The sequence below is a fragment of the Hemicordylus capensis genome, chromosome 5, assembly GCF_027244095.1.
Source record: "Hemicordylus capensis ecotype Gifberg chromosome 5, rHemCap1.1.pri, whole genome shotgun sequence".
Taxonomy (NCBI): Eukaryota; Metazoa; Chordata; class Lepidosauria; order Squamata; family Cordylidae; genus Hemicordylus; species Hemicordylus capensis.
The window spans coordinates 163,378,781-163,395,746 of record NC_069661.1 but is presented as its reverse complement, the minus strand read 5'-3'; the positions used below and the strand labels follow the sequence as shown (position 1 = coordinate 163,395,746).

The 16,966-nt window shown below is 40.3% G+C and overlaps 1 protein-coding gene across 7 annotated transcripts in view; it reads left to right on the top strand.

Moving 5' to 3' along the window:
- PLXNB2 (plexin B2) overlaps nt 1–16,966 on the top strand; it is a 467,944-nt gene that overhangs the window by 339,332 nt on the left and 111,646 nt on the right. For all 7 annotated transcript variants that reach the window (XM_053253237.1, XM_053253239.1, XM_053253232.1 and 4 more), the window contains 2 exons: nt 11,912–13,034; nt 15,864–16,046. In XM_053253237.1, the coding sequence (XP_053109212.1) occupies nt 11,912–13,034; nt 15,864–16,046 (1,306 nt within the window). The remainder of the gene's footprint in view (nt 1–11,911; nt 13,035–15,863; nt 16,047–16,966) is intronic.

Below are 16,966 nucleotides of genomic sequence, written 5' to 3'. Positions count from 1 at the left end.
AGTTTGGGGGCTTGCTGAATAAAAACATATAATTATGTTCTTGGATTTTAAAATTGGTCCAGTCAGACAAAGAAAATGTGCTGTTACCGTGTCATGGAAAACAATTGCCTCACCTTAAAAAGTATTTCAGAGTCAAAATTTCTTGTCAGTGAAAATTGTTCACTTAGTATGCAGCCGCCAGCATCTTTTATTCCTTCCTAATGTTGCAAATAAAGCTTTGTGCACGAAAACAAGGTTTGTATGATACAATTATTGTACCATCTAAAATATTTGCATTCATTCAATTATTGCTCCTTCCTTGAAAGCTAGCATTGCTGTCCTTAGTGAGAAGATACCTGTGATACTATCATCACTCTAGCTTGCTTTGAAATACTGGCCTCTTCACAGTGTACATTTACATGCTTCATGAATATTTTTATTCTGTAACCTGATGTTGTCGTCCTAGTAGTGGAGACCCTTCGAAATAACTTGAAGGGGTTTTACCTATAAAAATGACTGAATTTAAATTGAATTTTCAGTGAGTAACATAGTCTGAATGAGGACACCAAGGGGACAGATTCTTATGAAAGGAAATAATACTTTGCAGTTCAATGAATCCCAACAGATGTACTGAGGGACCTTGATTGTTTTGGAGGCAGAAAGAATGCACACAGCTTGAGCTTGGTTCTGAAAGGGACTGCATAGCTAATAAGGTGCTGTGTCAAAGACTATTTATAATTCTCAGTTCTGTAGATTTCTAACTTTGGACTTGCATGGCTGTGGCACTGGGCATTTAAACAAGGGTGGAGAGGAAAGATTGGCTTAGGGCATCAGTGCAAAGGATAACAGAACCTGACTTAAGTCTAAGATACCACAGAAGTGGAATCCTTCAATAGTCTTCTTCTGTAACTATAGACAAATCTCACAGGCCCTTTGTTATATTTTAGTTTAAATCTATGTGGTTCTTTGGTGACAGCAGAAGATACATAGAAACTGTAATGTGAAAGATGATGTGCATAACCTATAAGAGACAAACTTTGTATCGCAAGATTTCAGAACCCTATAGAGAGCCAGTTTATGCAATGGTGTTGGGTCAAATATGGGAAACCTAGGTTCAGGTCCTTGTTCATCTGTAGAGCTCATTGAATAGCCTTAGGCAAGTCACTGTAGCCCTATTCATGCATTATGTTCAGTGCATGTACAATCTGTGTATAATCCACATGTGCACAGTAGTACAGTTTCTGTTGAAGAGACCATGGTTCTGTTGAGGAGACCCAGGTTAGGTTCACTTTAAAAATGAACACCTATACAAAAAAGTGCAACTTTACAAATACCTGTATGCCATACAGCATAATCACACAACGTCCATTAGGCCACTTCCAGTTGTGGTTGTATGCAGAGGCGTAACTAGGGAAAATGGCACCAGGGGCAAGCACTGAAATGGCGCCCCCCCCGCACCCCCCCCAACATACTACATTATACTTAGGTTTTTCCTCACAAGCGCCCGCCGCCAAGCCAGGCCACTGACTGGCCACCAGGCGCCAGCAAAGCAATGGGGGGGGGCGCGGGCAGCGCGGAAGGGACCGCTCGTGGGGGAGGGGCGCCGACACGCTCCCTTGACTGCTGCAGCGCTGCTGCACTGAGCAGGAAACATTTGTATTAACAAAAAAAATTTGTTTTTAAATTTTTTTGTCATGGCGGCGCCCCCCCACGTGACCAGAAAAGATGGCACCCGGGGCACGTGCCCCCCCTGCCCCCCTATAGTTACGCCTCTGTATGCACCCAAATGTAGGAGACAGGGAGTGTATCATGTGTGAAGCAGGTATATGGAAGAAAGGAGTGGATAGAGAACTTTTGCTTTCACTTTACCCTCGATCACTGCATGATCTTGTACCATTTAGCAAAGAAATACTCTAGCAGCCCCAATTGCAAATGTTCTGTGGCCTTTATTGACTTAAAATCTGTGTTTGATTCTATCTCCAGATATCTATTGTGGTCCAAACTTGCAAAAACAACAACAGATAAGAAATTGCTATTTTTGATGATGCAGCTTTATTCTAATTCTTCGTTGCGGGTCAGATATGCTACCAATGGGGCCCTAACTGATCCAATTCCCTCTACTCGAGGAGTCAGACAGGGCTGTGTCTTGGCTCCAACTCTGTTTAATCTCTTTATTAATGATTTGGCACCATTTCTGGAGAAGGTGGATTCCCATGCTGGCTAATATACGTGTGCCCGTTTTACTCTACGCCAATGACGCAGCTGTGCTATCTCAGTCCAGATTAGGTCTGCAAAGACTGTTGCGCGCTTTTGCCAGCTACTGTAATGATAACAATCTAACAGTTAATTACAAAAAAACAAAGGTCCTGTTTTTTTCAAAATCCAGGAAATTATACAAATGGGTAATAAATCAGAATCTCATTGAGCAGGTTTACTGCTATAAATATCTAGGTATAATATTTCAATATAATCTAAATTGGAACGCCCATAGGCTGTCTTCAGTTCATATAGCCCGTAATACTCTCAGTGCCTTTTTGCATTTTTATTATTCTAAAGGGGGTCAGTTTGTTCCCATGGCTCTTCAGGTATTCCGTGCTAAGATTGTGGCCCAATTACTCTTTGGAGTCCCGCTATGGATCCAGGGAGTGTCAGCTGGACTGGAGAGAGTACAGTCTGTTTTTTTTAAGAGCAATCCTTGCAGTGCCTAGGTGCATGTCATACTCTGTTCTATGCTTGGAATCTGGGTCTTTCTCCATAGCTTGTAAAGCCTGGGAGCTTACCTTTGCCAGATGGTGTAAACTCTGCTCAGAGATTCAGAAATTCTCTTTTTTTCAATACTTATGGGTGGATTCCTATCCCAACTCTTGGCTAACATATGTAAATAACAAAATAATGCAACTGAGCCTTTCTCATTTTGAACTTCTCACTCAGGAATGCAATAAGGTGAAGGAAATACTATTTCTCCAGTTGCATGACACTGAACATCAGGAACTAATGTCTTTGGCTAACAGGACTTGTTCCCCTCTGCATTTTGGGATTTTGCCACCTAGGGGAGATAGAGATGCCAATTAATTAACAACATTGCACTTTTCTAAATTTCGGGTCTCATTTGCTCAGGCTCGGTTAAACGTCTTGCCCTCTTCTCTTTTGGAACGGAGGTTTGCTAAAGACCAATCTGCTACGGTTTTTTGCCCTTGTGGTGCTGGCCTCCTGGAAACTGTCTCCCATGTTCTGCTATATTGTTCTTTGTATCAGGATGCTAGAGAAGAACTTATTTCCCCTTTGTTACTCAAATTTCCTGGGAGGTGCGGGTGTTTTTATACATATTACTGTCTCGCGGATGTAAGCTCTGAGATTACAAAAACTGTAGCAAATTTTTTTAATATTGCCATTAGGTTAAGGTCTCAATTAAGTGCCTAACTGTGGGAGCTGTTTATGCTTTTTAAACTAATTTTTTATGAATGACTGTATTTTGTTTTATTGTGTTTTAGTATTGTTGTATTGGATATATTTGTTGTTTCTGTTTCTGCTGGACAATGGCTGTAATAAAATTGATGATGCTTTCACTTTACAATAAGCCACAGTTCCATATTACATATGAACAGGTGAAGTGTGACTTGTATATTGCCAACAAATCAAGATATCAAACACTGATTTGAGCTTTGTTTGTTTTAACAAACCAGAATTAGGATGAGAGATAGAACCTGTAGTTCGCCATTTCAGTCTGTCCCCTGCATGCAAGAAAGAGGAGAGTAGCCGTGGATTTCCTAGGCTTGTTGATGTAGCGGGGAAGTATGGTTTCCAGGTTACAGAGGGCCTTCGGCAAAGAGTACTTCAGTGGGAGGAATTAGCTGGATGAGCAGCACTCAGGCCACAGTGATATAGGAAGATGCTGTAAGGCATCATCTCATACTGTTCAGGAGATGGCAATGGTAAACACCTCCTGTATTCTACCAAAGACAACCACAGGGCTCTGTGGTCACCAGGAGTCGACACCGACTCGATGGCACACTTTACTTTACCTTTAGAAGAGCCCTAAAAACATATATTTTTAGCCTGTCCTTAAGTGAGTACTTAAAGGATTTTAATTTATTTATCTGTTTTTATATTTGTGAACCACCTAGAGCCATCTGGGTGAAGCAGTATAAAAATTTGATTGATTGATTGATTGATTGACTGATTGATTGATTGATTGATTAAAGCATTGGAAATGCATTCAAGAGAGAATAAAAGAGGGAGGGAAACATGGTCCACCTATTGAATAGTTGTGATATTCTGTGCTGCCTAGAAACTGAAATGCTGTGTTGGTTATGGAAAGATTATCACTTAACACAAAAAAGATGGAATGGATTGTTGTCTAACATACACAAGCATATAATCCATAATACTATAGAATTTTACAGTAAAAAGAAAATGTGAAAAAAGAATGGTACACTTCATGCCATTTTAGGTCACTTGCATAGGAGAAAGTTTAAAGTGTTGTCTCTGCTATTTTCCTAACAGTGTAACAGTGTTCACAAAATTTGATCACATTATACCTCTTGTTACTTACTCCTATGTACAAAATTCAAATTTCAGGACAATTGAAGTGACTGGGTAGATTTCATGGGTGACTAAACATGAAAGCTTCTAGCAAATTTATATAGGAAAATAAGGGGTTTGCACTACACAAGTGGGTTGCTGCTATGGCTGGCATCCTTTCCTGCTTTACTGGGTGCTAATCCTAATTCAGAGCATGTATACCTTTTCTCTTCAAGCAAGTTGGTTTTAGATTTCAAGGGAAGCAGTATTTGCTACCACTGACCCTGGTTGTTTGTATGTATGTAGTCTTAAAAATGAAATTACTGCTGCCAGCTTTCACAGGCAGCAGGCTTTTCCACGGGTTTATAACTGTGAGGCTTTATTGCGAGTTCAAAGTTGCCCCCCCAAACTGACACAAAAAGTGGATTTTTTAAAAATCGCAGATATAAATCGGGCTATACGCTTAACGCCCAATGAAAAACCTAAATTGTGTGTGAAGTGCTCCCCGATAGCTTGCAAGGACTTTGGGGTAAATTTGGCCAATATGTGAATGCACACCTCCATTCCGGAGGAGAAGCGAAATAAAAGCCAGATGTGAAAAACTTCCAGAAAGGAGCAGAATTAGTGGGGTATTTAAAATGTCAGTATGGATATGGGCAGGCACATGGTTTTCCCCTGCCCCACCTTCCTTGCCTCAAATATTTCTACAGATTGGATATTGACATTTTTGGTCTAATGAGCCAGCAGAACTGATGAAGTCAGGCAGTTCTTGCCTACCACCCACCAAGGAGTTTACTTTTCTGCCAATTTAGACTTCTGTTATGGCACAGGCAACCAGGTTCTTTCCCCCTCCTCTCTCCGATTTCCATACTTTTGCTTTGGCACTTCATGCTGCTTGCAATCTTCCCCATGGCAGTTCCTGCTCTGTTTGGTTATGTTTTCTTGTTTTACATTGTTGTTTCCGGAGCCTGGCATTTGTCTTCACTGTTCTGGAGCTTTTGGGTCTGGCTTGAGCTTCCTTTGGGCTTTCCAAATCATTTCCACATAATGTCATCTGTAGACGCTTACATGATTAATGTTTGGAGTGAGACTGCTGGATCTCATTGTCATTTCCTGTTTTGTTTTGTTTTGTTTAAAATTAGAATGATAGCTTTTATTTTGCAGGCCTATCATTATTTTGCTTTTCCCCTAAGAGTTGGAATGTCTGTACTTTAGGAGGCCACTGGGGTTACAAAATTCAAAGAGAAGATCCCCTTTTTGTATATTCTAGGCCTAAGGATTGTCAGATAAAGATTTTTTAATTATTAAAAAAACCCTCCATACTAGCAAAAGTATCTGGTGTGTGTGTATTTTTAAAAAGGGGAAATATGCCCTTTACATTATGAAGCTGCCATTATCTCCATTAAGATAGACTTGTTTGTTCTGTACAGAGACAGCTGGCAATCTTAGAAAGGGCCAAAGTCAGCTTTGCTTTGTTTAAGGATTTTAGAAATTGTGAAAGTTAATATATAAAATCAAATTGCACAGGGCTATTAGATTAACATTGTACTGAAATTTTTTCAGAATGATAGCCATCGAGCAGTACACATACAAACCATTACAAAAACATTCACTGTGCAAAAACATTTTTCAAGGAAGATCTGTATGACTAGATTCCTGCAAGCTTCCTGTTCACCAGTTTTTCTTTTTAAAATCCATGTAGATGTTCACTAAAGGGCACTTCTTTGGACTATTGCAGCTCTGTAGGATGATTCTCAGCATTCCTCACATTAATTAGAGTGTATGGAATCACATTGCAAATCTCTCTACTTACCCTAATTTAGTCACTTCAAATTTATGAGAATAGATCCTTCCTTTTCCTGTCTCTTACCCTCCTATCTGCATTCCTTTTGTTTCTCCCACCTAACCCTTCAGCATTCTGTTTCTTCTGCTTTAATGTGGGCACAGCTGTCTCTGTACCATCTGCTAGGATGCATGCATACTGAATTAGTGTTACTCTAATAGCTGATGAGGTATTGGTTCTTCCCGAAGGTGCATGTTCTCCACTGTACGCTGTTACTTGTGAGTTCATTAATTGGGATTATTGATTGTATATTAAAGCTTATCTTAAAAACAGCTGGGTCTTGAGTAATTATTGATGTAGCAGTGTAGCAAGGCATTGGAACAACAGAAGCAGACATAAAAACAGTAGAAGAGCAGGAAGGATGGTTGAAAGGAGACCAGGATTGCTAATGAAATTAACTTTAGTAAAAGATTCCTGCAACCTCAAGGCTTGGATTGTTGGCCACTTCAAGTGACTTAGAGTGGGACAGAATGTAGTTTATAATCTTTCAGATAAAAAAATTTGTGATAAAACTGAGATGGTAGCGCTGGCCTACGAAATGTGTGATTTCCAAGCTGAATGCAGTTACTCAGCAATGCATGGCAACTTACCAGATACTCAACAAACATCCTGTTTTTGCTGCCTGCTTATGATTGCGAAAAGCGACCTGTGTCTTGCAGGCCAAAAAACATAGCTCCTGGGCTGCATTCTCTTTAGGTTCTTCCACTCCTGGTTCAGTACTAGTGTATGGAAAGTTTAAGTAAAGCCTTAAGCATTTAGGTAGCAATGGCTGATCACTTTGCTGAGCAATCCAGCAGGGATCAACATGTAAGCAACCCTTAAAACACCCCTGTAAAGTTGGCCAGTGGTTACAGTTACAGTTTTTTAGTGTGGGGGCTACATGTTACAGATTTCAGTGGGGGTTGGATGGGCTCAATATAAAAGAGTGTCTTGCCACTCTGTGAGTATGTGGCTAAAGTGAGATTGGAATAAGGAGTTACTGGCCCACATCTCATACTCTTAAACACTATGCTAGTGTTCGGTAAGTCATCAAAACAGCACATCTTAGATTTCAGCTTTTTGAAATCTGTATCAGTTGCAGACTTGATGTTTAAAGCTTGAACCGTGACCAATTTGTAATGTGGTATTAACTGTGTGGTTGCTGCCCACCAGAGAAAGCAGCCAATCGAGATCATGTGGTGCATCTGTATATGAAAATTCATAAGATTGAGGCAGGGAGATTGCATGCTTTCGTGGACACATGCATCAATCAATCTTTATTACGGTCACAGACCAGCATAAAGTATAAGTATGATTACATGTTAAAAGTGAGATTAGATAAAAGATAAATGCATATAAATTATTGCATATTGTTGCTAAAAGGACTAAGAATACTAAAAATACTAAGCCAATGTTAAAGTATAAGAGTGATTCCATGTTAAAAGTGAAATTAGATAAAAATTGATTAGCTATACTAAAAATACTAAAAATAGTAAATAACATGAGAGTCTAAGCGCCTAAAGTGTAGTAAAAGTAATTTAAAAATGCATGAGTTAAAATACATGAGAGGACAGAAATATATGACCTGAGTGATAAAACTGAAAAAACCCCAGCTAGATTGAAGGTTATAAGGAGCAGTAAAAGGGAGGCACATGAGCAATTGCAGGGCCTGCCCAGAGTCACTGAGAGTCAGATTGAGGTTGTAGGGCTCACTGCCTGTCATCCGCCGATGAATGCTGATCACAGCTGTACAGTACCTGGCAACGCTATATGTGATGGCAGGCTTAGAGTCAGACAGCAGCAAAGAGCTATAGAATTGGCTCGAACGACCTGGATACTTGCTTAGCAATGGAAGGATAAGGGAGGCGTGAGTATCTCTATAGAACAAGCAGTAGAAGAGAGCATGCTTAATAGTTTCAATCTGCCCTAGGCCATGGGGCATAGTTGCTCAGCAAATGGCCTTATAATGGCCTTCTAGCACTGCTGAAGGGAGGCCATGACAGTGAGCCAAGGTGAATGCCCTTCTGTGCTTTGGAATTTCCAGTTGGGTGAGGTATGCTGCTGGAGAAGCAGAATATCTAAGCCCATCACTGATGTCAAATTTTGGGGCACTGCTGAGATCAGTTTGGCGCTCAATGTCTGTAATGCACTGCTTGATGGTTGCTTTTGCCTGATCATAGCCCATACTGAGCATGGTAAATGGGTAAAGGCCCAAAGTAGCTATTTTGGACTCAATTGCCTGAATCCTGCTAGATTGGTAATCATTGTGTAGGGTTAGGGGGCAAGGCCAATTGGACAGAAGGATAGTCTGAGCCAATAACAGAGGATGGCCACTCATACACTGGCCTCTAGCTTGATCAGGCCTATCTCCAGGTGCAGAGTGGCATTGAAGTACCTTGGTACTTGGAGTGCTGCTTGCAGGAATTTAGATTGTACAAGTTCCAGAGCCACAATGTTGGGGAAGGGGCCCAATTGAGCACCATAGAGAAGCTGAGTTAGTGACTTGGCAGTGAACAGTTCAAGGGCCACGGGTATATAATGGCCTCCTCTTCTCCGCATGAATTTGAGAATGGCAGAGGCACTTTTATGGGCATTTAAAGCCACATATTCTCCATGGGCTTTTCTAGAGCCACCAGAATGAAAAACTACTCCCAAGTATTTGAAGTGTGCAGCTTGCTCAATCTTATGCACCTCAATCCGCCAAGAGTGGATCCTGGGCCTCCTGGCAAAGGCCATAATTTTAGTTTTGTGATAATTGATTTCCAGGCAGTTCTCCCTGCAGTGCAGCGTCAGGGCCCTCAGTGCTCTTCTAAGGCCAATGGGGGTCCTTGAGAGGATAGCTGTATCAGCGAGCTTTGGAGGGTGGAAATCTGGGTTGCTGAGCTGACCCACCATAGAGTTAGTGTAGAAGTTGAAGAGGAGTGGAGACAGAATGCATCCTTGTTTGATGCCCTTCTGAGTTGTAACAGTTCTTGTGAGGTGGCCTTGAGAGCTGCATCTTACCTTGAGTGATGTGTTCACATCCAGGATGCAAAGAAGGTGTAGCAGGCGCCGGTTGATGGAGGAGGCTTCCAGCTTTCCCCATAATTTAACATGTAAGATGGAGTCTAATACTGCTTTAAGATCGATGAAGGCGGCATAGAAGGAGGTCACCCTGCAGGAGGGATATTTCTTGATAATATTTTTAAATTTATTTTTACTATGCATGAGTAATCCAATCTGCTGTCAACCAGTGTCTCCTGTGACTAAAACCAAAGAGCAAAACTCCGTGAGATGCCAGTGGACATCAATTGCATAGAATGAGGGGATGGAGTCTCACTTGGAAAGAAAATTGATACCACTCCCACTCCACCCCTCTTTTTGTGTAATTGAGAGGATTTGTTGTTCAAGTACTGAACTGCTATAATAATGTCCAACTTTGCCCTAATTCTTATAACCAGTGGCTAAACCTTATTGAAGTCCACACACTTACATTTTTCTTTTTCTGTTGGGAAAGAATAGCTTTAAAAGCATTAGTCCTCATGAGATAATTTCGCAAAGCTTATTTCCTAAAGGAAATTATGTTAATAGATGGTTTTAATCTTGCAAGAAAGCAAATGTTTTTGAATTTTTATTCAACACCTGAAGAGTAGGAAGTTAATTTTTTCTCATTTTCCTTCCATATTTATTAATAGGGTTAACTGAATTCAGGTTTTTTCAGAACTCATTGTTTTCATGAGTTTTTCAAGTCTCAGTGCTACCAATTTTGACAATTCCTGCTGTAAACAACAGAGAGGCTTCTACTGCAAATGCAACAATTACAAAGGGTGCCAGCTAGGGTTAAGATCATTCAAGGCAATTAAATATAAGGATGTGTCTGAACCAGTTAGGTCACCGGCATTCGAACCAGTTTGGCAGGGTGGGGTTCAGTTCCTTTATAAAGCAGGTATGCAGGACCTTACCTATTCCTCCACCACCCCACTGCTTTTCTGGGCATGGTGCTCACTGTTCAAAAGGCCATGCAGGGCTACAGCACTGCTCCCAACAGCCTGTGCATGGCATCAGCATGCACATAACCATTGTGCATACCAATGCCACACACAGGCTGCTGGGAGCAGTACTACAACTGCACGTGGCCTTTTGAACAGTAATCGCCACACCCAGAAAAGCAGTGAGGCGGTGGAGGAGCAGGTAAGGTTCTGCTTTTTAAAGGAACCTAGTCCAGCCCCACCCACGGATGCACGAGCCATTCATGCACATCCCTCATGGACTATGAGAAGCTCTTCATTGTGTTATGCTGTGCCTACAATCAACTTAAGTTTTTTTTTTAAAAGAACAAGAATGATATGTTTATCATGACATTTTTAAAATATAAATTGCCATTTTTTAAACTAAATTTCAGTTTTTAGTGGAAATGAACTTGTTCGAGGTTCCCACAGTTCTGTTTAATAATGAGCCAGCATAGCTTAGTGGTTAGAGTGTTGGACTTAGACCGAAAGACCTGAGTTTGAATCCCCATTCAACAACAACAAAAGCAAATATTTATATACTGCTTTTCAACAAAAGTTCCAAAGTGGTTTACATAGAGAAATAATAAATAAATAAGATGGTTCCCTGTCCCCAAAGGGCTTACAAGCTAACCAGCAACAGTCACTGGTGGTAGTGTGCTGGGGGTGGATAGAGCCAGTTACTCTCCCCCTGCTAAATAAAGAGAATCACCACATTAAAAGGTGCCTCTTTGCCAAGTTAGCAGCGGTCAAAAGGTGCAGCTCAGAGTCACCCATGAAACTCACTAGGTGGCTCTGGGCCAGTTTCAGCCTAACCTACCTCACAGGGTTGTTGTGAGGATAAAATAACCATATACGCTGCTCTGAGCTCCTCGGAGGAAGAGTAGGATATAAGTGTATAAATAAATAAATAATGAAGGCTGAAAACTTTATTTATTTGTGGGGTTTTTTGTTTATTTATTGAATGTATATACCACCTAGTATAAAAATGTCTAGGCGGTATACAGAATTAAAACATAAAATATAACACATTTAAAATTCATAAAAATAAAAATCATAGATAAAAACATGTTAAAAACATTAAAATTTAAAAATAATATCTTCAATAATGAAAGAAACATGCATGAGGATCCAAGCTTTATCAAGCAGAACTAAGTGGAGTTATAGTACCTACTGATCTCCCAGCCAATTGCAAAAATTGTTATCCTATTACTTGGAGGCATAGTGCTATCAAAGCATTGCAATGAGAAGGGAAATGCTGTCTTCTGCTTGCCTCTATTTTTATCTGCTTCTGCTTTTTTCTCCATGCTGGTCTGTTTTGCTAGGTCTGCTATTCAACTTGAAGTATATAGTTCAGAAGGAGAGTATGGTTCAGAAAATTCAAAGCGAGATCAGCTGGGTAAGAAGTGGTCACACTGACAGCCGTCTAGCAGTGAGTGCCCATTAATCTGTTAGCTTAGGTCAGACCTTGATATGGCATACAGCTGAAATCGCCAACATCTGCTCACTGATACAACTCTTCCTTTAAACAATTCCTTAAATGATACTATTTCCAAATAATATTTCTTTGTTTTGTAATACATTTTTTATCTTTTCCTTTCAGGTATTACTCAGAAATGGCTGTATGGTTTTGGACATTGAGCATTCTGACATTGAGCTATTCTTGTGTTACCTGTGCATTAAGACCTAAGAATCTGGATTTTTACCCGAGTGAAAAAGAACTAAGGCACTTGATAGTGAACCATGAGACGGGGACAGTCTACCTAGGAGCGGTAAATGCCCTGTATCAGCTTACTAAAGACTTGAAACCATATCCATCAGTGGATGTAGTAGTAACTGGGCCGTACTTGGATAACAAAATGTGCACACCTCCCATTGATGAAAGTCAGTGCACTGAAGCAAAAATGACTGACAATTACAACAAGATACTTTTGATGGATGTGCAGGAGAAAAAAATTATTGTTTGTGGAAGCTTATTTAAGGGCATTTGTTCCATAAGAGAGCTCGAGAACATTTCAAATAGAACTTACTATGAGAATGGCAGTGGAGAAAAATCATTTGTTGCAAGTAATGATGAGAATGTTTCCACAGTGGGGCTGATAGCCTCTTTGCCAAGAGGTCGAATGATGTTTGTGGGAAAGGGGAATGGGCCAAGTGACAATGGGATAATCATCAGCACTCGGCAACTTTTCAATGGGGATGGGAGAGAGATTTTCGAGCTATATGCAGATCCTGCTGCTATTAAATCAGCATATCCTTCCTCAAGCACTCAACAGTTTCTATACGTCTTTGAAGACAACCAATATATATACTTTATTTTCAATCAGCATGAGAAACAGCCTCCTAAAAACCGGACATTAATTGGGAGACTTTGCAAGGAAGATGAACATTATCATTCTTACTTTGAAATGGATTTGGAATGTAAAGATGAGTTTGGACCTTACAACCAATGTAATGCAGTCCATGCCTCTGTACCTGGGCAGATTCCAGCAGTGAATATAGCATCAGAACAAGATGATGTCACATCAGATGGCAAAATACTTATTGCACTTTACAGCAGGATCCGTGAAAAGTCTTTGGAATCTGCTATGTGTTTGTTTGATTTGAGTGAAATCAATACAAGAATGGAAGAAAAAAGGGAGGAGTGTTATATGAGGCATGACCAAGGTGTATTTTACAAACCATTTAGAACTGATAACGCTCCATGTAGTACTTCAACTCACCAGGTAAAATGAAAACTTTGTTTTAAGATTATATTAGAAGACTGAGTAGATATCTAATGCTTTGTGGATACATCTTCACTATTTGAAGCAAGAGCATGAGGCCACATGGCTAGAAGCTAAATTGTACCAGCACAGGTCACATCATTTTTCTTGCTTATTGGTACTTCTGTCTTCACTTTAGTAGCAAAATATAAAATTTATCCATTCAGATATATAAAAAAGGCACAGTCCAGCCAAAGTTAAGGACCAAAGTTACATTGATTATAGTAGGGCAGCCTTCAAAATACAGGAGGCTGAATATTGTGGAGGTGTTGTTCCATGAAACTACCAGGGAAATTAAAACCAAGACATTCAAGTGTTAAACATAACCTGAAAAATGGAATTATGTTCCTGAGAACTGGAATGGGTTGTTGATTTGTGTGGCTGGGGATTTGAAGTTAACCCTCCCAATCCGGCAAATAAGAAGCATGTGCTGTTCCTCAGCTAAGAAGTGAGACTAGCTGCTCTTTAACTTTTAAATCTCCACTTGCCAAATTAGGGTTTTAAAAAGTAAACAAGAAGCTGAGAAGCCGTGGAGGTAGCTGGCAGGGGCAAAGAGGAGGACTGGGAGTCAGACAAGGAAGAAGGAAAAAGAAAGTGAAGAGATCAGAGCAAAATCTCTGCTTTGATTCAGGGTTCTTTCCCACCTTCCTCTTTTTCCCCTCCTCCTCCTCTTCCCTTCACTCTCAAGGTTAGCCATCACTCAATCGAAAGTGGCTGACTTGACTGACAGCCAGGTTGACATGCTGCTTCAGAGCAGAGGCAGGCTGGCAGATCTCCAAGAGGGTAAGGGGGGAAATGGGGAAGTGGGGTGGATGACAGAGCAGGAGGGAGGCAAGGAAGAAGGAAGGTGGGAAGTCGGCTGCTCATTCTTAGCCCACAGATTTAGTTGTAGAGGTAGTTTTTGGTCATTTGCAGGGTTAGGGATTTAAAAGTTAAAGGGGTTTTGGCTTTAACTTTTAAATCCCAACAGGAAAATTTGGGTACCAGGAAGTTGCCTGCAAAAAAGTAAAGCCGTGGGAGTTAAACCCACGGCATCTGCTGATCTCTATTTTTCTCATTTAAATGAATGGAGTTTAAAAGTGCTTCTGTTTAGCTGAATTGTGCCTGTTTTATTTCATTCACTATCATCTTATAGAAGAGTAATATGGCAAGCTTATGTGCAACTTTAGTGTCCTCACATTTCAAACCAAATGAGGTATGGCTTTTAAAAAAACATCCAAATGAAATACTGCCTTATGTCCAATTATTTGAAGCTTTTTTCTGGACCCCCACAAACAGTTGCTGAGTATTATTTTTTTCCTATATTCCAGAGCGAACAGGAACACGTGATTTTAGCAGCTAATAATTCATAGCTATGTCTTTGCATTCATGCTTAAGCACAGGGGTGGGCAACCTTGGTACTCTAGCTGTTGTTGAGCTACAATTTTTTTGTGGCTGAGGATGATGGGAGCTGTACAACAACAGCCAGAGTGCAAAAGTTGGCTACCCCTGCTTTAGCATGTGTACTTGAAGCAATTGTGTAACATCTTGCAGTTTGCATTGCAAACAGGTGCATGACAGAAACTCCTTTGCAAGTGTTGGCATGAAAAACCAGAGCTCTCCTGGTGGATCTTGTCATGCAGGCAGAGATTCAACCAGGACCAGGTGGCCCTGAAGATATCTGGGGCCCAAACCACTTAGGGCTTTAATCAGCACTTTTAATTGTACCCAGAAATCAGCAACCAGTGCAACTCCTTCAAGACAGGAGTAATATGGACACTATGGGTGGTCTCTACACCATCTGTAATTTCAAATATTTCTCAGGGGCAGTCACATGTAGACACATTGCAGTAATCTGTACACAACATGACCAAGGTAGGCAACAGTGACCAGATCTATTTTCTTAAGAAAAGACTATGGTTATGCACCAGCCAAAGCTGTGCACGGGCATTCGTAACCATGGTGGCTTCCTGGAATAACTCTGGGTTCAGGAGAACCTCTAAGCGGCATACCTGTTCTTTCAGAGAGAGTGCAGCCCCATCCTTAGTCAGCTCTCACACTGTCCACCAGTACCTGCAAGTGCTCTGGATTAAGTATCAGCTTGTTAGTTAACATCTAGCCCATTACTGCCTCCAGCCCCTGGTATATAACATCTATCAAATCCCTGGGATCCAATGAAATAGTGAGATAGAGCTGGATATCATCTGCATATAGATGGCACCAAAGCCCAAATCTTCAAATAACCTCTCGAGCTGTTTTATGTAGATGTTAAATAAAATTTGTATTTATTTATTTATTTATTTATTTATTTATTTATTTTATTAAAAGCATTTAATATACTGCCCACTCCAAAGACTCCGGGTGGTGTACAGTGACATGTAAATAAGGTAACATTAAAAATGGGGGGTATGTTGGCCTTTACACCATGCATCATATATGGGCATTCACAGTAATACCAGGGGCCCATTCAAGTTTATTTGTTTGTTTAACATATTTCTATACCGCCCAAAACTCACACCTCTGGGCAAAACCCATGTCTCTAAGTTGTATCTTAGGTGACACTGTCTCTATCAGACAGTGTGTGTCTGATTTGGGTAGATAGAGTTAGATGGCAGCACATATAGCGTTACTGTCTATTGAGAAACTTCAACATTTCCTTAAAAGAACATTATTCAACACATTGTCAAAGTGTTGGGGTACTAACATTGCTGATAACTGATGGGGGGAATTAGTGATTTCAAGTCGGTTCTAGTTTCAAGTCCAAAACAACCAGTCTGAATGTTTTTCTGTTGCTTGTTTCATTCATTATAGGGTTCAAGCAAAAATTTTCCATGTGGGGGTGAACATCTGCCATATCCTTTGGGAAGCAAAGAGGGAGTGTCTACAACACCTGTATTAAAGAAGGAGGGTGTAGATTTAACAGCAGTGACATTTGCAGCAGAGAATGGGCAGACCGTGGTATTTGTTGGAACATCAGATGGTAGAATACTAAAGGTAATATACTTTTTAAATTTAAAAGCAATTCTGTTTATAGAAAAATATGGCATAATAAATCAGCTGAAGACACAAGTTGGTAATAATGACATAAATCTAAGCATTCAATTTCAACATTACAATTCATAAGCATATCTACAGATGATAAAACTAAGGCTTTTAAACATACTTCTTAACTCATCCTTCAGTCCAAAATTAAGATAAAATTCACCTTAAAGACTTCAGATAAACTTCAACCTCAAAGATTTAAATTGTATTTGCAAGTGTCAATTTAAATTCAGATAAGCCTAAGCCCCTTAGTTTGACAGAAACATAGCATGCTTACAATTTATTGCATTTGGTATTAAGTATAACTAAGGTCGTAAGTCTTATTCAACGCATAAATGAGCCAAACATTTACAACATGTATGAGTTCCTCCACAAGTAAAGGCATTAGGGCTGTGCAAAGCAGCTTTGACGAGGCCCCCAATTTGATTTGGCACTTTGTGGGGAGTTCAAATCATTTTGGTCTGATTTGAAAAGATTGCTGTGAATTGGACTGGAGCTTCAGCCCCTTCCTGTCACTCTCCCAATCTTTAATATAAGTTCTGCTTTCAATAGCATGGGCGCAGCTGCTTCTGTAGCTTTGTATTTAAAATTACTTGCAGCAGAACAAGTAATTTTTGTTTCATTTTTCATTTCTGCCCATGAGGACAAGGATTTTAGGAACTGTAGTCTTTCTCAGTCTTTCCCAAGACTATAGCCCCAGAAAAAACTGATATTCCACAATATCCTGTGTCACAGTAACAGCTGCTCCCTTGATCCTGCAGAGCACAATATGTGTCTCCTGTGTGATAACTAAACTAGGGGTCAGGGGGTTGCCAAAGTAAGGGACAAGTTGCTGGATCTATGCAGCCAAATGAAACCTCTCTCATCTTGAT